General features: G+C 44.8%; 1 protein-coding gene across 1 annotated transcript; it reads right to left on the bottom strand.

Annotated features, from left to right (window-relative positions):
• Positions 1 to 5,633: 5,633 nt before the first annotated feature.
• Positions 5,634 to 20,080, bottom strand: LOC116070026 (pyrethroid hydrolase Ces2e-like). The gene is made up of 12 exons (XM_031341130.1): positions 19,950 to 20,080; positions 11,705 to 11,909; positions 10,066 to 10,207; positions 9,462 to 9,595; positions 9,125 to 9,383; positions 8,626 to 8,724; positions 8,212 to 8,352; positions 8,035 to 8,115; positions 7,662 to 7,806; positions 7,112 to 7,249; positions 6,045 to 6,117; positions 5,634 to 5,827 (listed from the first exon to the last, which is right to left on the bottom strand). Exons 1-12 carry the CDS (start codon positions 20,020 to 20,022, stop codon positions 5,641 to 5,643), a joined length of 1,677 nt encoding a protein of 558 aa, XP_031196990.1. The 5' UTR covers positions 20,023 to 20,080; the 3' UTR covers positions 5,634 to 5,640.
• Positions 20,081 to 21,962: the final 1,882 nt, after the last annotated feature.

Here is a 21,962-nt window from a genome sequence, read left to right as displayed (position 1 = left end):
TCTCTCTCTCTCTCTCTCTCTCTCTCTCTCCCTCTCTCTCTCTCTCTTAAGTTGATCTTATTTATGACTTGGATAAGGGGAAATCTCAAGATACTTTGCATTTGCATTTCCCTGTTGGCTAAAGGATTTTGAACAATATATATATATATATATATATATATATATATATATATATATATATATAATTTGTATTTCTTCTGCTTCTATCTGTTTAATTCCATGCTCTATTTTTAAAATTAGGTTGTTTGTTTTCTTGGTGTTTAGTTGTTTTTGAATTCTTTGTATGTTCTAGATACCAGCTCTCTGTCATATGTATAGACCACTCAAAGGATGGCACCTTTTGCTATATGGAAGGCTTAATTTCATGAGGTTTTTTTTTTTTTTGGCAAATGCTGGTCTGAAGCCTGCACTAGCAGGGTCCCATTCAGAAAATTCTTTCCTGTGTCCATAAGTTCAAGTGTGTTCCTTTATTGGATTTAGAGAGTCAGGTTTCATGTTGAGGTCCACCAGCATTTACTGAAGATACCGTTTTTCCTATAATATGTATTTTGTCCTCTTTGCCAAAATTCAGGGGACTGCATAAGCATAAGCTTATATGTGGGTCCTTAATTCTATTCTATTGATCAATGAGTCTATTTTTTATGCCAGCACCATGCTGTTTTTATTACTACAGCTCTGTAGTATAACTTGGACTCAGGGATTCTGACAGTCAGCAGTGTTTTTCTTGTTTAATACTGTTTGGGCTATCCTGGGTCTTTTCATGTTTCCATATAAATCTTGAGATTATTTTTGGTAGGTTATATGTATCTATAAATTCATCCACTAGCTTAGTGGAGTTTTGAATTTAAAAATGCAGAAAGAAAGAGAGGCACATTTAATTTATTATTTATGTGTGGTGCAGTGTGTATGTGCATGTGTGCACATACATGTGTGCATGTAGGTATGCATAGATGTAGGTGTTGAGGTCAGGAGACAATGATTTTGAACTTACCTCTTCCACTGTAGGTTCCAGGGATTGAACTCAGACCACCAGGCTTATGCAACTGCCTTCACTTGCTGAGCCATCTCACCAGCCCTTCCAAGAGCATTTCTCTGTGTGTATCTGTGTATACTTACATTCTTACCTACGTGTTTACACACATATACGTACAGTAGACACACACGTACATGTGTGTTTGTGTGCTATACATTCTTTTGGTTTGAATTTGAATGTCCCTGTAAAGTTTTGAAATTATGTTTTGAACACTTGGCTTCCAACTTGCGACCTTAATTTGAAGGCTATGGACCCCTTACAAAGTAGAGTGTGGCTGGCACACTCTAGGGCCAGGCTGTGCTGGATGCTTTTATGTCAATGTGACACAAGCTAAAGTCATCTAGAATTGAGAAAATCTCAATTGAGAAAATATTTCTGTAAGATCTAGTTGTAAGGCATTTCTTAATTAGTGATTGAAGGGGGAGGGCCTAGCCCATGGTAGGTGGTCCTGGGCTTTATGAGAGAGCAGACTGAGCAAGCCAGGGAGCAACATCCCTCCATGGCCTCTGCATCAGCCCTTTTAGGTTCCTCCAGGTTCTTGCCCTTTTAGAATTTCTGCCGTGACTTCCTTCAGTGATGAACTATGACGTGGACGTGTAAGCAGAATATACCCCATCTTCCTAAGTTGCTTCGTTCATGTTTTTTCATCATAGCCATGGAAACCGTAACTGGGGCACTGGTCTTTGAAAGTTGTACCTGCCTCTGGTTCTGTTCCAGCTCCCTTTGCTTTTTGATCTGCTGCCAGGTGAGGGCTTGTCATTCCAGCTCCTGCTGCCAGGCACGGAGTACCTTGTCTTTCATGCCAGTGTGGACTGAAAGGCTTCCAAAGCATGACAAAAATAAAAATCACTTCACTCAAAGTAACGTGATACCACAGTAACATATCTAACTATGTCTATCCCTGTATCTGTCTTGGCATTGCTCTCTCTATAGAAGTAGACACTAAACATCTAGGGAAACATTTACAACCAACAGCCCATACCCGTCCAATGCAATAATATTTCAGGCACACTACTTTAAGTATTGGGGAGCACACAAAGCAACTGGCATCTCAGACACCCGGTTGGTGTGAGATAGTCATTTAGAGGTGATTCAACGTTTTCTTTTCCTTCCTTATTTGCACCCCACCCCCATTTTATGTTTTTCTAATTCTGGGGATTGGACCTAAGGTCTTCCACATGCTAGCCAAATGCTCCACCACGAGCTCTAATTTCAACACCTTTCTCTCTTTGTCTGTTTTTATTTTGACACAGGGTCTCAGTAAGTATATCAGATGGTTTGTAGTTAGTTCTGTAGCTCACTCAGGTCTTAACTTGCAATCTTTTTGCCTCAGACTTCTGAATTGTTAGAATTACAGGCCTATGCAACCTAATTTGGCTTTATATTTGTCTTTGGTGGTGCTGGGATTGAATCCAGGGCTTTGTACACACTAGGCAAACTCTCTACCATCGAGCTGACCTCTAGCCTTGCAATTTCTCTGAAGGTTCAACAAGTTTTCCACATGACTCATCGCTTCGGCCCTAGGTATGAACTCCAAAATTGAAAAGCATATGATTATGTAAAGTCATTTGTATAACTATCCATAAAGCTTTATTAAAAGTAGCCAAACATGTTAACACATATGCAGGCAAAATATTCATATGCATAAAGTAATTAAGTCTTAAAAAGTAGCCAAATCTGGGGGAGAGGGGCTAGAGTAAAGCTTTCTGAACAAACATGGGTATCTGGGTTCAGATCCATTGCACCCATATAAAAGCCAGGCATAAGCCAGGCATGGGAGTGGGAACATGTAACCTTAGGGGGGAGAAGTGGGGACAGGCAGGACCTGGTGCTAATGTGATAGTCGGCTTAAGTAACTCTGTGAGACCAAGGTTCAGTATAAGATCCTGTCTCAAAAAGTAAGTGGAGAAATAATTGAAAAAGATATCCTAACATCAACCTTTGGCCTTAACTCATGCCTGCAAGAGCTAGTACACATGCTCATGCATACATGGGGTTGGGGGTGGTAGAGGTGGTGGGATGGGGTGGGGGCTAGTCAAACAAGAGAGGGATGGAGTATGGATGGGGAGGGAGGAATATTTAGGGATAACAATGTGTTACTCACATGGATGCCCTCACAAGTGGGAGATGGACAGATGGTCCAGAGGTTGCAGGGGGACTCTGAAGGGCAAGAAGGTAACCTCTGTGATAAATAGCCCCCCATGGAGTCAGGGGATGGGAACCTCTGGTCCCTGATGTATCTGGATCTTCTGTTTCTCACCCACATCAATCCCACATCCAAGGAGGGTCTCACAGATGACCCTTTTTGTAGATGTGCAATGGTCAAGTGTCTGCACAGTGTCCCATCGTATCTTCAGACCAAACCATGCTGGTGTAATGGCAAAAGACAGGGCACAAGGAACCTACCTGGGCTTTCCCCACACTCTTGCAGCGTGGTTCAGGAATCATCATCCTGTGTGCGTACCTAATGCTGCATCTCACAAAAATGAGTACGATCACCACTTTGGACAGAAATAGAAGGGGATAGATTTCCATATTTATTTATTTGGAGTTGGTGTTTGATGTGTCACCAGGCTGACCTGGAATGGTGATCTTCCTGTCTAGCTTCCTTACTGCAAGGGTTACAGCTACAGGTGTGTGCCACACTGAAAATGGAGGGTATATCGCTTTAAGTGCCAATGACAGATGCTATTCAACCTTCAGGGACAATAGATAAGGCCTGGAACCTTTACATTTCCCATAATTAGTGACCACAGTACTTGTGGTCTCCACTCCCATTACTATGTGCAAACCCAATCTCCACTATTTTGGTATTAAGAAGGGAGTCTTAGTTAGGGTTGCTGTTGGTGCAACAAAACATCATGGCCAAAGCAACTTGGGGTAGACAGGGTTTATTTGGCTTACACTTCCACATCACCGTTCATCCCTGAAGGAAGCCAGGGCAAGAACTCAAACAGGACAGGAGTTTGGAGGCCTCTGGAGTGGATGCAGAGGCCATGGAGCAGTGCTGCTGATTTGTCTGCTCTTCATGGCTTGCTCAACCTGCTTCCTTATAGAACCCAGGACCACTGTGAGCTGGGCCCTCCCCCATCAAATCACTAAGAAAATACTCCCCAGCAGACTCTTCTGGAGGCATTTTCTCATCAGAGATCTCCCTCCTTCGAAGTAACTCCTAGTTTGTGTCAAGTTGACATTAAGCCGGCACAGAGGAGCCTGTGTGAGGTGAGCCCCACTGCAGAGAAAATCCTCAGGAATGGAATTGGTGCGAGGCCCTACGATTCGATAATGCATGTCCTGCGAAGGTTTCATGTGCTAGAGAGGCTTTATCCCATTGTGGAAATAATGAGAAGTGATGGACTCTCTATGAGGTGGGGCTTGTGGCATGTAATTAGTCCCGGAGTCACTGCTCTTCACAGGAATTAGTGCAGTTTCAGTAAGCCCCTGGGGTCAGGCTGATAAACAGCAGGGACTGCCCATGTGTTTCTTCTTTACTGGGCCATTTCTCTTTCTGCTCTCTGCTATGCTGTGAGGCAGTCCAGTGTGTTTTCTTCAGTGTCCTAGGAAGTGAGGTTATCCAATCTTAGAGATTTTTATTGTTTGTTTTTTTAACATCTGTGTGTGTGTGTGTGTGTGTGTGTGTGTGTGCATGTGCATGCATCATAGAACCATAGAACATATGTGAAGGTCAGAGGGCAACCTGGGAAGTCAATTCTTTCCTTCTACCATGATGTGTGTCCTGGGGATCAGATTCACATTGTGAGAATTAGTGGCAGGCATCCTTAAATGCTGAGCTGTTTTGCTAGCTCAGAAACTCTTTTTTCTTTCTATGTCTCAGGTTCAGATCTTTTGTTGTAACAATAGAAGATGGGATCATATGAGGCTCATATGAATTGTGACTTGTCACCTGGAGCTCGGTTCTCACAAAAGGGTTAGGGTTAGGGTAGGGTTAGGGTTAGGGTTAGGGTTAGGGTTAGGGTTAGGGTTAGGGTTAGGGTTAGGGTTAGGGTTAGGGTTAGGGTGCCTATGGGAGCTTTGTGGTAGGAAAGAAAGAGCAGTTCCTTGTTAAATATCACATTGGTGCCACCATCACCACAGCTTGCAGCTTTCAGAACAGATAGCAGAAAAAAAAATTCTGTTGTGTTGAAGTCACCCCATTGCGATAAGTGTGGAATAGCCCTAGAATTAACTCTTGTGACTTTTAGTATCTGATTTTTTAGTTTGTCCTTATCTATCAGAATATAGGAGAATATATGAGATGTGAGAAACAGATTCCGTCACCAAGGTTAGTGATATTCTTCCCAGGGACAGCAAGTGGTTGAAGGCCTGAGAAGTGAGAGGAGAGGAAAGGAGGAGGTAGATGGGAGGGAGGGAGGAGCCTTGCCTACTGTAGCCTGGAGGGAGGTAATGTCTATTGGAACTCACCCATCCATTGTCTGTTGTATGTTGTGTGTAACATAAGTGACCCATGTCAGGCTTAGCAAGGAACATACATCCTGTAGGGGAGACTTCATAATTGTTGAGTGATGAACCTAATGACTATGTAAAAGTGTGTGTTCCATGTCTCTTTTTAAGGTGTTTGGAAGTTTAGACTAAGCCCACCTGCCAAACTACAACTCTTTATGTCTGTCCTCAATATCTTTTAGCTCCTGAATCTTCTCGGGCAGAGTCTTGGTCCAGAACTGCAGCCTTCTGGCCTTCAGGGCTCGGCCTACAGCAGGCTGGGTGTCCAGCTGCAGGTACTGCTCATCATGGTCAAACACGGGCCAGTAGGGCAGACCCTCGCTGTTGGGGTTCCTGTGGACACATCCTCCCAGCAGGGAGAGCAAAGTTACTTTAGGCCCTGTTGAGCTTGAGTCATATGGACTAAGCAGTTAGGGGATTATGTGAACTTAGAGGCAGATGTACTGATGTAGGCAAACAAAAAGATCTTATTATATTGTCTTGTTCCCACAGGGCAAGCCCTAGATGTCGATCAACTTCTTAGAGGTTAAAAGGGGGGGCATGTTCTCACCCATGTCGTGCAAAGTTGGCCCAGTACTTCATCATCCTTCTGCTCAACAGCTCCTCCTCCTCCGTGAAGTCAACTGCAGAGAGGAAGAGATTAAGGGTCCAGATTCCTGCTTCTCATGAAGTTGTTCACTCCACCGTCCCAGCAGCCTTGGCCTGGTCTCTTCCCTTCCCTTCCCTTCCCTTCCCTTCCCTTCCCTTCCCTTCCCTTCCCTTCCCTTCCCTTCCCTTCCCTTCCCTTCCCTTCCCTTCCCTTCCCTTCCCTTCTCTTCTCTTCTCTTCTCTTCTCTTCTTTTTCTCTTCCCCTCCCTCCTCTCATCTCTTCTTCCCTTTCCTTCCCTTCCCCTCCCTTGTCCTCCCCTTCCTTCTCTTTCCTTCTCTCACCTTCCCTTCCCCTTCTCTTCTGTCTCTTTCCCCTTCTCTTCCATTCCCCTTCCCTTCCCCTTCATTCTCTTCCACTCCCCTCCCCTTTCCTCTCTCTCCCTTCCCCTTCCCTCCCCTTCCCTTTCATTCTCCTCCCTTCCCTCTCTTCCCTTCCCTTCCCCTCCTCTTTTCCTCCTCCCCCTCCCTTCCCTTCCCACTCCCCTCCCACTACCCAGAATCCTGCACCGGCACATTCTGTCTCACTCATCCCAGCCTCCAATTTCTATTCCCTCTGGCTCATTCTTTTCCCAGAATGTTGTCCTCCTTCCTTCTAATGAAAGGAAGTTATCTAAGGAATAACCATGCCTTTAGAATACCCTTCTCATACTGGGAGTCAATGTCAGCATTCAGAATGATTGAGACAGGAGAACTCTGATTTATTACGGGTTACACAGGGCAAACTTGTCTCAAAAAGTCAAAACAAGCAAATAAACAAGTACTGTAAAACAACCCATTGTACCACCATGCCTGATTCCATGGCCCACACAGGTAGCAATAGCTGGAGGAAACAGGCAAGAGCAGGAAGGGGCTGAGTTTCTAATCTCACATCATGGTACCCAAGCCATAATGTCTTTACTCTCTGAACCTCATTTTCCCCATCTGAGCATGCCTGAGGGGCTTAGATCCTGGGGAATAAGGATCCCTCACCTTGAGTGCCTCCCCAAAATGATCTGAAGATAAAGAGAATCTCATCACCATGGTCAGCCTTTACATGGGGTGGCTTGGAGTCCTTGAAGAAGCTGGGCCGATGCTGGAACTCATAGAAGAAGACAGGGGCATGGGAACCTGGAGGCAAGGACAGGCTGCGAAAGTGGACTCTCACCTGGGGATGTCCTTCCTCAAGACAGCTAGCTGCATCTGGGGCCAAAGCTGGACAGAATCTCAGTAGTGAAATGTGAAACCAGGCTAGAGCAGGGGTTGGGGTCAAGGGAGGGGCTTGGTTGAATCACGGTCTTGGAAATCTTTGCTATATATTCTTATGTCATTGCTACCCACTTCCCGTATCAGTAAAGTTTGGAGGTTTCCTATGTCTTAGATAAGTCCCAAGAATTTACTTAGATGAGAGAGACATTAAGTGCCTGCTATTGGAGCCCCAATATAGAGACATGGGTGGGGGTATGGACACCCCAGAACTCAACCAGGCACTGAAGTTCTGAGCTCTTTCTAGGCCTCAGGCCTCAGTTCCAGACATACTCACGTTGAAACTGTGCTACTTGCAGTGCAGGGACCACAAAGGTGAAGTCTTCCATCATCTCCTTGATCTGCACTTGGAGAAACTGAGGGTCCTCATTGTCCCCCATGTACTCCTCCATCAGCAGGTCGCTAACTTCAGGAGGCCACATCTAGCCCAGGGGGGTCAGAGAGAGCCATATTAGACAGGCCCTGGGGACGGGGAGGCCACTGCCTCAGCATGAAGAGTAGGACCTGGCATGGGACAAGTTAAATCAAGAGAGGGCTGGGTTCTGGGGACACTTAACACATAAGCACCATCCCAGTTCAGCCTTTGCTCCTGCAGTTTGTTGCATGATCAGGATACATTGGAGATGCCCTCAGTACCCTGGAAGCCTCACCATCTGGGCTGCCCTCCTCTGCAGCACAGCTTGCACCATCTGTCTGTCCATTTCCTCCTTGGAGACAACGGTGCTCATGCTCTGAGTGGTAAGAAGAGAGTCTGTGTTGTGGTCAAGATCACATAGAACGAGAGGATAGACTTCCCTGAGACCAAAGACCTCAGACCCAGGACTCACAGAGGGGATGATCCAGCCATACTCATCATTGTTGACACCAATAATGCTGGGGACAGGGTGAAAATCAGCAGAGGCCATCAGCTCCTGAGGGTGTTTGGGCAGGAAGATACCATCCACTATGCCAGGGATGATCTTGAAAGCCTGTAGGGACATTGGCTGTTAGGTAGGAAGGTCAGGTCCTTGGCAATTCTGGTGCTAGGCCATGGTTTCCCACTCCCGATTGTGTCATCCCAGGATTGTCACACCCACTCTATGAGGTCCTACAGATGGTTTCCCATGTCCTGGTCTTCAGAGCTCTACCTGGGCTCTGGGTTATGAAGGTTGGAATGAAGTCAGTGTCTAGGGAAGATGAAGGCAACCTAGGGCAGGCTACCTTATCCCTTATTGCCCATCTATCTTACCATTCAGTCTAACCTTGTTAATAGTCATAATATCTTCCTTGCTCTTGCTTCGTAGACAGTTCACCAGGGCCTCGGAGTCCACCTGCTCACATCCAGACAGGTTGGCCACCGTCTATAAAAGCATCAGGCAGGGGATGACTCATCCTTCTAGCCAGGGAAGGGTTTGTTCTAAGGTCCCTACTGAGGTTCAGATATCTCTCAAGTCTCATAAGGTACAGACATGTGGATTATGGCTGGTGAGAAATTGTTTCTGTCTCCTCCAGTCACTCCTGATCATGGACTTTTGCTTATAATGTCGCAAATCCCTTGTACAGCTTTATGGGATACACAGCCAGTATGAGACAGAGAGGAGGTAGATTCTAACCTTTAGCCCTTCAGAAATTCTGGTACAGGAGGCAGTTGCCTGATTACCTTCCCATGTCCTTGTATACATTGGTCAGACAGAGAACCAGAGTTTCTAAGGGGGAGAGCTGAGGTGGTAGCTCAGGGTTGGGGTGGTTGAGGGCACTCACTCGACAAACTACATCAGAAGATATTGAGATGAGGCTCGACATCAGGGCCACCCCACTCTCCATGATGGCACCATGGAAAAGTCCTTGGGACATAGGGGACACCACAAGTGAAGACACACTTGTGCCACCTGCTGACTCGCCAAAAATAGTGACCCGGTCAGGGTTGCCTCCAAAGTAGGCGATGTTCTTCTGGACCCAGCGTAGAGCGGCCACTTGGTCCAGGTATCCCCAGTTGCCTCTGGCATGCTCATCTCCAGTGCTGATAAATGGCAAGGGCAGGAATCACAGGGCAGTACTTCTGCTCAGGCCCCATTGCTAAGCATAGCTCCAGACTTACCTGAAGAAGCCCAGGACACCTAGGCGGTATTGGATAGTGACCACTACTACATTCTCCATGGCTGCTAGCATGGACCCATCATACAATGAAGCCATGCCTATAACCAGTGCTCCTCCATGGATCCACACCATCACCTGAAGAAATCAAGACAGATGTCATGTGTCTCCCATATAGCTCAGCTGGGCTTCCCTTCAGAATCAGTATAACTTGAGCAACTGCCCGCATAGACAGATGCTATGAGTGAGGTGTTCAAGTGTAGTCATGGACACAAGCGTTCTCTGTTTGGAGTCCACTCCAATATCAAAACCTGACTTTATTATGTGAGGGGGAAAATAATAGGGATATTTTCTTCATAGTGTGATATGAAAATTAATAAAAATGTTATTAAGTCTCATCAATTAAATGAAAAAAAAAATATTGGCTAGGCCTTTGGTGACTTCAAAGTGCAGCCACTGTGCACCTGATGGATCTGCTAGATACCATTTGGTTTGCACGCTGAGTTTCAAGAAGAGATTTTACGTTAGGGTTCACGGCATCCGATCTTCTAGTATTTCTCTAGAAGAAATGTTCTCTTACCCCTGAATGAGCATGGCTTGACACTCACAGGCAGGTTGGAACCCTCATGGGCATGATCTGGTGTATAGATGTTAAGATATAGGCAGTCCTCAGACATAGGGAAGGGAGGCAAGGTCAGCTTCAACAGCTTAAAAGCCTGCGTATTCATTGCCGTGATGTCCTGCAGACACCTGGTGATCAACCATGCAGACAGTCAGCCCAGGGACATAGGGTTCCCAGCAACAGACCCTGCGATTAAATATGCTTTCACATATCCACAGGCACTTCCCTTCCTGATGCCTTGCTTACACATGATTCTTCTCTAACTTTCTGACCATCAACGTATAGGCTATGGGCTCTGCAGAAGCTGAGATGGAGCCCAGACTTCCAGTAAAGCCTCAAGGTTCTTGAGAGGCTTGGATCCCACACATCCTGAAGGTGGGGAATAATGACCTTTAGGAATCCTTTTGACAGTCTTTGATTGCAGGTGTTGACAATGACCATGTCTGCTTTTAGCCAAGCAGTTCTGCAATAGGACAGTTATGTCACACTGGAGTTTATGAATGCCTGGAGGCTAGTTTCCCACAGGGTACTGAGAACCTCCCCAATTCCAAGTCCAGACTCCTGGGGTCCTTGTCTCTTCCATAATCTCTGCTTAGAAGTACATCATGGCCGGGCAGTGGTGGCACACACCTTTAATCCCAGCACCTGGGAGGCAGAGACAGGAGGAATTCTGAGTTTGAGGCCAGCCTGCTCTATAGAGTGAGTTCCAGGACAGTCAGGGCTACACAGAGAAACCCTGTCTCGAAACACCAAAAAGAAAAAAAAAAAAACAAAAAACATCATGACATCTGGAATGTCAACTTAATGAGATTTAGAATCATGGAAACCAACCTCTAGACTTGTTTGTGAGTGGGTTTTTACGTTAGGTTACTTGAGATTGGAAGACGTGGCCTAGAAGCAGATAGTGGTATATTCCACTGGCTGGGGCCCTGAACTGAATAGGAAGAGATAGTAAGTTGAATATTAGCATCTCTCTCTCTCTCTCTCTCTCTCTCTCTCTCTCTCTCTCTCCCTCTCCCTCTCCCTCTCCCTCTCCCTCTCCCTCTCCCTTTCCCCCCTCATCCCCACTCTGCTTCCTTGTGGGTCAGGCCACAATGTGACAAGTCCCCCCTCCACTAAATTCTTGCTTCTAAGACTTTCCCACCATGATGTGAATTACCTTTGAATTATATACCAAAATAAACTCTTCCTCATTAAATTGCTTCTGCCATGAATCTTGTCTCAGCAATAATAAAAATACCCTACACACATATATACATATTTCTTGTCCAATGACATCTAGCCCTGTCGGGCACAGTGACAGTGGAGTGTGATGTTTGCATGGCCTCATTTCTGATGCTGTTAGTTGAGGATCTTACAGGCTCTGGGAGTCAACCCAAACCTCTTCCAGAGACACTCCTCTGGATGTCAGAGAACACTAGAAAGAGCCTAATCACTGCCAGATCCTGAACTAAGAGGCTGGCAGAGTCCTTGTATTCTCTTAATATTATAAAGGTCTTCTGAAAATACTCCCAGGAGTCCCTCTGCACCCGTGGAAAAGTGCTGTGAGCTTGAGATGAGGAACCATGGAAGTTTGGCTCAGAGTTCACAGCACTCATCCATCTCATGGACTCAGGAGAACTTACATGGCTGGATATGATGTCCCATCTCTCACACCACTCCATGGTTCAGGTGGCTCAGGGGGTACAAAACGTAGTGGCCCTGTAGGTGGCTTGGCAAAGGGAATTCCCAGGAACGAGTGGACACCCACATCAAGGCCCTTCATATGGATGTGGCTGCCCAGTATCTGGCCTGTGTGTGTGGTCCTGATGGGACTGGTTGAGTCCTGGCCTGTGGATGCAGAAGTGACATAAGGGTTGGGTTTGCATAATTAGCTGCCACCACAGCAAGGTTTTTCCAACAACTTTTTTTTTTCTTTTTTTTTTTTTTTTTTTTTTTTTTGTACGAGTAAGATTTTTTGTTTTTGTTTTTGTTTATCTTATCTTCTAAAATATATAAAATATTGTAACAATAAAAATGAGTATTATAAAAGTTGGTTGTTTGAGCTGGGCAGCAGTGGCACACGCCTTTAATCCCAGCACTTGGGAGGCAGAGGCAGGTGGATTTCTGAGTTCGAGGCCAGCCTGGTCTACAGAGTGAGTTCCAGGACAGCCAGGGCTACACAGAGAAACTCTGTCTCAAAAAACAACAACAAAAAAAAAAAGTTGATATAAAACAATCAATTGAACACTCTTATGAAGATGCTTGTCTGTAGCAATACTGAAAATACATATGCTTTTCTCAATATAAATTTTAAATAACTCCAAACATATTAGCAGTGTATTTTAAAATAATACATCATTACTAGTTTTTTAAATGAACATAAATAATTTTTGTTTGTTTGTTTATTTTGTTTTTAGTAGAGCTTAAAATCTTGGCTCTTACTGTGGTACAGGCCTAAAAGAAGAACAATTTTTAGATATTGGAGTTCATTGTAATAAGGCTGTACTTAAATGACCCTCACATCACCAAAGGATTTTACCTCCATCATAGCTAGGCTAAGAGTTGACAGTTCTGCTGCACCACGGAATGAATTGTAGGCATGGTTTTTGGATACAGATTTCCTGCTATTGTCAAAGCAATTTGACTTGAGTGATTGTCTTCATTCTCCGCCCACAGAGAACAGGTTATGTTCATTTAAGAAATGGTGTGTGTATTAAGATGGTCTATCCATGAAGTCATTCACCAACTGTTTCAATGAACAATGGTTCTGCTTGGAGGGTGGCACAGACATTAGGTGAGGGTAAGAGTTTGGTTCATTGGCTGTGATGATTTTGAAAAGCATTCATCTCAGAGAAAGAGTAACTTATAAAGTCCTCTTCTTCAAGCTTCATACAATAGTTACAAACAGCAAGCAAAGCATGCAGTTTCACTCTTTGTTGTTCTCTTACAAGCCACCTCCCAAGTTAATTGTCTATGTTTCTTTTGAGTATATAAATAATTTTGAAATATGCAAGCTGTTCTGAAAACCATAGTATAGTGTAAAAACATGAAATAAATAATCCTACTAACAGAGAGCCTGAGATAGGAGAAGCATCATTTCAAGAGCATTATGTGGCACCCAGCAAGGCACTGGTCAGGTACAAACAAGCAGAAGATGGTGTATATGGATTGTACAATATTGGACCTACTTCTCCAATTACCAAATTAAAGAGACCACCAGATGATAGCCAACAAATTTCCAGTTCCTCATACTTTTGAATTTGAATTGATTAGGATATGTTGGTAATATTAATTTTCATATTAAGAGATATTAAGAAAAAGTAATTGTCACTTCCTGTTATTCTTGTTGTTAGAGGTGGAATTATGTTTGTGCAGGTTTGTTGAAAGATTACTTTCTTCCTTCTTCTAGGGTGTAGTTTTGCTCCTTATGTTGTCCACAAACTTTCTTGTCACCTTCAACTCAGCTTTTCCCAAAGGGCAAGGTTGGCAAATGTTAGTTTCACATACTTCTTGCCTGTTTCAGGGACCTCACCTCACTTCTGTTCATGACCCTATTGATTTGAATTTGAAACACAAAAGAGGGGCTCTTGAATACTGAATGCTTAGATTTGGGGATACAACGGGAGGACTCTGTATACTGAAAAACCACTGAAGTGAACCTTGAAATGGACGGTTATGGTATTTTAACGATATCTCAAAAGCTGTAATAAGATGACAACCTGCTTGCAAGATCTGCTAGTACAATGGCAGCACAGCAGTTGTTGGAGTAACCAAGCACTATCTGATTGGATTTAAGGCCCACTCCGTGAGACGGAACCCATGCCAGAAACTGCTTGGGTGGTTTAGAACCTGAGACCACCTAGCTTGAATACCTAGGGGAAAACCTAAATGCTGTTCTTCAGGAATGTATCAGTAAAATGACTCCTAATGACATTCTGCTGTACTCATAGCTCAGCGTCTTGCTCAACCATCATCAGAGAAGCTTCCTCCTGTAGAATGGGAACAAATGAAGAGACCCACAGCCGGACAGTGTGCAGTGAGGGAGAGACCTCTGAGTATTCAGTCCTGAATGGTATGTCTCCATCAAACACTTCCCCTCAGGGCTCAGGAAACTCTGCAGAAGAGGAGGTGAAAGGTTGTCAGAACCAGTGGTGATAAAAGGCTTGGAGGAAACAAGGCCTTCTAGACACAACAGGGCCGACACACAAATGAACTCATAGAGATGGAGGGAGCAGGCACAGGTCAATGGCAGTTGGGCTCCTTAACGCAGAAGCTGTGTCCAGTTCATAAGCACTCACAAAAGAAAAGTCATTTTTCTCTAAGGAAGCATCACTGGGCATACAAACCACACTTAAGGGCAGACCCCATGCCCAGCAGTATATGGACAATGCAAGATGAACGCAATGGTATTTTTGGAGCTTTTTCCTCCACCCCCATAATGCTTTGTGGTGTGTGTGTGTGTGTGTGTGTGTGTGTGTGTGTGTGTGTGTGGTGTGTGAACTGTATAGACTTTTGCTTATATATTATAGCTTCCAGTTTTGTGCTTTTATGGAATTTCTGTGTGTTTGAATAGCTGTGTCTCTGTATCTGTTTGTGTTATGTATTTCTTTGGCTCCTTTTTCCTGTTAGTTAATTTTGTCCTATTCAGGTTTGTCATCATCATCATCATCATCATCATCATCATCACCATCATCATCATCATCATCATCATCATCATCATCATCATCATCATCACCATCATCATCATCATCATCATCACCATCATCATCATCATCATCATCATCATTATCATCAGCCTGTTTTTTTTCTAATGAGATAGAATGAAAGAGTATGGATTTGGGTGGGTAGGGAGGACCTGGGAGGAGTTAGGGGAGGAAAACCATAGTCAGAATATATTACATGAAAAATATCTATTTTCAATAAAAGAATTTGAACAGGGAAAATTAGAATAAAAACCCCAGATACATCTCTACTATTTTATAAAGTATTGATTTTACTCAAGCCTTAACTAAAACAATTTGTATTAATATAATTTTTGAATACTGTACATTAACAACAGGCGACTAAGCTGTGTGTGGAGGCACAACCCCAGCAGCTCTCGTGAGCTGAGGGAAGAGGATAGAGATTTTGAAATTACCTGGGCTACATCCCAAGACTCTGTATCAGTCTTCCCCAACCTTGAAGGTCCCCAAAGTGCTAGAAGTGTAGTTTAATTTCCCAGTGCTTGCCTGGAATACCACAGGCCTTGGTTTTGATCTCTAGGACCATGAAAAGCACAAACAAAACAAAGAAACCCAAGCAGATATATTTTGGCCAGGCAAAATGACACTTGCCTATAATTCCAGCATTCTGAGGGCTGAACCAGGAGGATGCAAAGTTTGAAGCCTTTCTTGGCTATAGATGAGTTCAAGGTTAGCTTGGGTTACATAGAGAACCATTGTCTCAAAACACAAAACAAATCAACAACAAAAGACTAGGAAGGGCCTTAGACTTCATAGATGGCTTACATGGCCATGTTCAGAATGCCAATAGCAGTGCTGACAGTAAAGTCATATGAAGAAAGTCCCAGATGAAAGTGAGAACCATCCATTGTAAACTAGACTGAAGGCCACCTATGTCCAATTATTACAAAGAAGTTGGCTATACTGTACCCATACTCTAAAGCTCACAGAAAGTGATGCTCACAAGTGTTTGGAGGAAGATATTTCTAAGTAAACCATAGAGGGAATTATGTGAGTCTTCTGGACCATATTCAGTGAGATTCACAGTAATCCCTGGCAAGAGAGGCAGAGTTTAGAAATCTGAAAATTCACATCATGTCTATGTTAAAAGCAAAAAGGGGTCTCTGTAAAAATGTGAAGGCATGCTAGGTGGTGGTGATAGCACATGTCTTCAGTCCTAGCGCTCAAGAGGCAGAGGCAGGTGGATCTCTGAGTTCAAGGCCAGACCAATCTACAGAATAAGTTCCAGGACAGCCATGGCTACACAGAGAAACCCTGTCTCAAAAAACCAAAGGGGAGGGGGGAGATGTTGGGACTGGAGAGATGGCTCAGTGGTTAAGATCACTGGATGCTCTCCCAGAGGATCAGGGTTCAATTCCCAACACACACATGGAATCTCACACCTGCCTGTAACTCCAGTTCCAGGGGATCTGACACCCTCACAAAGACATAGATGCAGGCAAAGCACAGATGCACATAATATAAAAATAGATAAATCACTAATTAAAAAAAGTATATGAAGGCACAGAAGAATGTGCTATGGGTAGAAGGAATGCCCTAGAACATTTTTCCTAGCATGGAAAAAGCATTCTGACATCATAGATATCCTCCATTTTGCCAGCATATTCTCCCTCTAACTTTGTATCACAAACAGGAGCTCTCTACATGCTCATTGTTCAGGGTAGCTTTAGGATTCTGCTTTTTAGATTATAGTATAATGATGTATGTCTGCTCTAGCCATGGTTGAGCCAGCCTAGGAATGGCTCTTGACACTGACTCAAAAGAAATCAAGCAGCAGAACTGTGGGTGTTTACCTGGACACAGGAAGTTTGTAGGACACAGACTTCCAGGGCTATTAGTTCATAGCAGGTTCCACTGGGATTTCTACAAAAACCCCGGGAGGCTCCACCCCAGCAGCACTGCCAAGGTTTCCCCCAGAATGCCTTGCTAGCTGTGAGGATGGAGCCATGGCTCTTGAGACTCTGGAACTGTGTGGAATCAGGCAATTGGCAGCAGCAGCCTACGAAAGCCAGGAGGCCGCAGAACACACCTTGAGAGAACAGCCAGTGTGGCGGTTTGAATTAGAATGCTCTCTTTACGCTCAAATGTTAGAATATTTGGTCCCCAGTTGGTGGCACTGTTTCAGTACGTTTGGAAGGCCTGGTTTCGCTGGAGGTAGTCACTAAGCATGGGGCTTTTGAGGTTTCAAAAACTATGCGTTATTTTCAGTTTCAGGCTCTTAGAGTTTGAGATGTGAGCTCTATGCTCTATCTGCCGCCATATCTGCGTCTGACTGTCATGGTATCCTTGCCATTCTGGACTTGTATTTTTCTGGAACCATCAGTCCAAATAAACCCTTCCTTGTATAAGTTGCCCTGGTCACGAGACAGAAGTAAAAGAAGTAACAAGTATAGCAAGCAATGCCACATGGATGGGGAGACATGAGTCTCTGGGGTCCAGTGCCTGTTCCCAGGAGCACAGCATGCTGGGCTTGCAGTTTTAAGAGACTGTCCCTCCTGCTTGTTTTTGAGTTTTTCTCGGGCCCTGACACTCTTTTCTATTTTTCTGTTCATTCTTTTGAAATGGAAATGTTCGAGTCAGCTTCCTATTGCTATAAAAAACAAAACAAAATAAAACAACTCCATCATGACTGAAGGCAACTTAGAGCAGGAGAGGGTTTATTTCATTTTACAGCTTACAGTCCTGAAGGGAAGGCAGGGCAGGGGCTCAAGGCAGGAACGGAAGCAGAGACCAGGAGCAGTGTGGTTCTCAACCTGTGACTATCCTGCATATCAGATTATGTACATTGCAATCATAGCAGTAGCAAAATTACAATTATGAAGCAGCAACAAGATAATGTTATGGTTGGGGATCATCACAACATGAGGATCATATTAAAGCGTCCCAGCATTAGGAAGGCTGAGACCCACTGGCCTGAAAGAATACCATTTACTAGTTTATTCTCCATAGTGTGCTTAGCCTGCTTTCTTACAAAAAGTACCACGCACCGGGGGAGGCAGTTCTTATGATGAGCTGGACTCACCACATTGATCATTAATCAAGAAAATACTCCCACAGTCTTGCCTCCAGGCCAGTCTGCTGGGATTCATTTCTCAGTTTAGATTTCCTTTCCCCAGATATCTCTAGGATTGTGTCAGGCTGACAAAAACCAACCGGCACATAGGATGCTTACTCTGCGCCTGTTTCAACATTAATTTTTAAACTACCAAACTTGTTTTTTTGAAGACTCCCAGCTAGAAGGGATTTTCCTTGAATTTCAGACAGGATTTAACACTTTGGAATCGTGTCCAAAGGAGTTAAGGGACCAAAAGCATGGCCTGGGCATATTTTGTACTGTGAGGAGGACATGAACCTGGGGACTGGGACAGAATGATGTTGTGTGGGTCTATTTTGTCCCTCAAAGGTTCATATCCTGGATGCTTACCCTAGGGTGCTGCTGTTGAGGTAGCGGGGCCTTTAAGAAATAGTGTCTAGTGGGAGGTGTCTGAGTCATGGGTGCTCTCATACAGGGATTACCGCTGGAGTTCTGAAGCAGGTTAGGTCTTGCAGTGAGAGTGAGAGAGAGGGCTGTCAGACAGGAGTGACTACGGCCATTCTCAAGGCAGATTGTTTCTTTCACCATGCATGCTCTCTCCCACATGCTCCTACTGTGAAGTGCCCTCCGTGTGTTGTGACATAGTTAGAAAGACCTCCACAGAGCCTCACTGGAGTGAACCACCTGATCAAGGATTTTCAAATTCTCAACCACGACCTAAACAAAACCATTTCCTCTGGCACAACAATCCAACCTGCTGAGATTTCCATGTGAAAAGGCACACTCCCCCTTCCCTGTCACATGATGTCCACACAGGGTTTCATGTGGAATGAGATCTCTACCCATGAGATTTAACTCCGTTTACCAGCCACTGAGGCTTCATGCTGCGCTTGGTACAGCAATAGATAAGAATATGTTATAATATCCATGACCTTAGATTTGTCAAATTAACCGATTATTTTTGAAGTGAAGGCTTCTATTGAGTGGTATTAGGGGTCTCTAACTCGTAGGACTGTGAAGTGATCTCTGTGTAAGGCAGTGTTAAATTGTAGTGACAGAAATGGAGGGAATCTGTAATTAATTTGGTTGTAAGTAAGGGCCAGAGACTTCATTCATTCTTAGATAAACTCCTGAGCCCTGTGTGTAAGTCCCAGGGACCTTGATATTGCCTGTGGAAGGACCAGGAGCAGATGAGACAGAAGAGGGTGGGATCCACATGTGTGCTCTTCTAAGACTTGTTAATGATGCTTTCTGATATGGACGCAAGCTAAGAACCATGTTAAAAGGGAGCCATTAGAGAGGCTGAGCATATCTCTTGCCTGGAGGGTTCTGGTAACTTTTGAGAGTGGTATCAAATCATATGAGGGAAAAGGCCACTGGAGGTAAGCCATGAAGGATAGGCAAGTAGCCTTCCTCCTGGGGAAAGTGGAAATGGGTGGTAAGAATTAGGGCCTTCAGGAGGAGCCCTTGAGGGGAGAGGATAGAGATGGAGGGACATGCTCAGATGTTCTGCCCACTTAACTCCAAAAAAGGTGCAAACTGCTTGGCAGGCACAGAATGTTCCCCCCTTTCCCCTAAAAGCTGAGTCATGCCACTGCCTCAGCCCAGCCAGATATTTGATGTAAAAGGCATCCTGTGACCTCTCACCTCCAATTTCGGGTGCAGGACTGGGTTCCTTTATTCCCCAAGAGTAAGTATTCTTACTTGAGTATCTCTGAGAAAGCCATGTTAACGTTCTGGCCAGGGCAATGATACATCAGAGTCAAGCGGCCATGGAGGGTATGATCATGTTAAGTACCTGCGTATAGCTCCAGCTATAGGGAATGTCCTGATTCACCATCTCGAGACTGCTTGCTGTCTGGTCTTGTTAATCTGCCATTCCTCAGAACCCCCTCCTTTTCAGTGCCATCCCTGAAGGTGGGCATCCTTAGGTAGCTACTGTGCTCTTAGCTTCAGGAGGCCCACCTTGACACTTGTGGAGCATCATACAAGTAAGCAATGAACTCCACCATTTCAGCCCTTCCTTGCCCATTTCCTCCCTTATTCTCCCTTAGTCTCTGCACAGTTTGGCAGCTCTGACATAGTTCCCTGTCACTCCCATGAGAGCCTCACCCTGGACCCGGAGGAGAAGCAGGAGCCCACAGGCCGCGGTGGTTAGCCAAGCGTGAATTTGTTCCCGTCTCATGGTTGGTACACAGGAGTGTGTCTGAACTTCTGTATGGCAGGTCAGGCTTTTACCAAAAGGCACCTGAGGACTAGAGCTGGAGTTTGGACCTTGCAGAGTGTGGGCAGGGCTCTGGGTGGGGCCTAGCAGGGTGGTTACCGCAGGAGAACTGAGCTTGTGAAAGCCAAAATCAGCAGGCAGGGATCAAGGACACCTCCACACTTCCTGTGTTTCTTTTGACCTCCTCTGAAGGTGCTCTGTGGCATTTGTAGCCGCTTAAATACAGGGACCTGCACCTGAAACCTGCAGCCACTAAGTGTATGGATACGACAGTCACAGGTCCAAACAAGGTGTTGGGGATGACAGGACAGAGCAGAAGACTGAAGCTGGAGAAGATGGAGGGCTTCTCTGAAGAGACACACCCGCAGTGACCCACATTAGAGAATGACCACACCTAGTGCGGGGTGAAGGGAACTGGGAGGGCCAATACAGGAAGCTACGACTGTTCCTTTAATCCTGAAAACTTCTTCATTTCTGGATTCATGATTTACTTGTTTCCCCTGCCCTGGTCCCTTAATCCCCATAGTCATGGTGTGAAAATCTGCATGGATTCTTCCTTAGTCCAGGGAGAGCAAGAATGTTGACTAATGCAAATAGTCCTGGAACTTGGGAAGTCAAGGCAGGTGGATCCCAAGTTTGGTTACATCCTAGTTACCCAGGAAGACTGAGTGTCAACAAACAAAATTTAAATAAGCAAAGACATAGTAACAATGATAACAGTAAAAGCAACAATAACACGAATGAAATGAAAGTCCAGGTGAATATCTGCAATCATATCAATGCATGCCTGCCCCTCGTAATTCTAGTTAGGCACTACCTCCTAAAGGAGCCAGCCTTCAAAATATTCCCCTAGCTATGGGAATAGTTTGTTCAAAAGAAACTTATTCTAAGGACAACCATTTTGTTTTCAGAGACTATTTAATCATAGGGAAAAACTAAATTCAAGGTCCCAGGCCCAAGGGGAGCTGGGGACTTCCCTATAGCTTGGTGACTTCTGTTGTAAACAGTTGTCTAAGTACAGGCATCTCGACGACCACTTCTCCATCTTGCTGGCAGGGTTAAACAAGGTCATGTTCCCAGGCCTTGGAATGACCTGCTTCTTTGTCTCTTTATCACTCTGAGCTCTTGACCTCATATCTAGGAGAATGACTTAAGATCCTTGAAGCCAAGTGACCTGGCTACGGTCCAGTTTCCAACAGGTTTAACCATAATTTCAAAATACAGTGGGATAACACTGCTCCTCCCTTCTTGCTTTGTGTTCCCATCCTATAAAAATGTTTTGCATTCTCCCTTTAAGGCCACGGTTCAGATCCTGTACTGGCCTCCTGCCTCCCTGAGCACTCAGAAAGATAAAGCTTTCATTTTTTTTAAGCTTCCTCGTCTGTAAAGTGAGTTTTCTAGGCTTCCACCCTGAACCCAACAACATGAGCCTGTGTGAATTGTAAATTCAAACCATAGCAACCACCGAAAGTCTAAAACATGCTGGGAGATTGCTGTTAGTGAAGTGTCCTGTGTATCCAGAGAAATGACAGCCACGCAGCAGTGGGTTTACAGCAGTAAGACTCAGCGATCCCTGTTAGCATTCAGAACCTGTGGCGATACATGGGCGGGTCCACAGACCTGTTGCCAGGACAATGGCCACCATATTCCCAGAATCCGTTGGACTCACCTCCCACCTTTACCTGTGCGGCTGCTATGTCACAACCCATATATATATATATGGGAACTTTCCTCCATGTTGCTCTCTCTCTTGCTCTCTCTCTCTCTCCCTTCTCTTTCCGCGCCACTACCCCCTACTCCCTCTCAATTAAACCTCTTACATGTGGAACTGTCTAGGCCTAGTGTGGTACTTCCAGAGGCGACCACTGCTGTTCCAACACATCAATCCCCTTCGCTGTAAC

Source organism: Mastomys coucha, unplaced genomic scaffold, assembly GCF_008632895.1.
Source record: "Mastomys coucha isolate ucsf_1 unplaced genomic scaffold, UCSF_Mcou_1 pScaffold22, whole genome shotgun sequence".
Lineage (NCBI taxonomy): Eukaryota > Metazoa > Chordata > Mammalia > Rodentia > Muridae > Mastomys > Mastomys coucha.
This window is presented reverse-complemented; position numbering and strand designations above follow the sequence as displayed.

What these genes read in the sequence shown, in the direction of transcription:
- LOC116070026 (XM_031341130.1), bottom strand. Translation starts at nt 20,022, where the DNA reads ATGAGACGGGAACAAATTCACGCTTGGCTAACCACCGCGGCCTGTGGG. An exon ending in GCTTCTCCTCCGGGTCCAGG is followed by an intron (nt 11,910 to 19,949) that starts GTGAGGCTCTCA and finishes CTGCATCCACAG; the next exon opens with GCCAGGACTCAACCAGTCCC. An exon ending in GGTGTCCTGGGCTTCTTCAG is followed by an intron (nt 9,384 to 9,461) that starts GTAAGTCTGGAG and finishes GCCATTTATCAG; the next exon opens with CACTGGAGATGAGCATGCCA.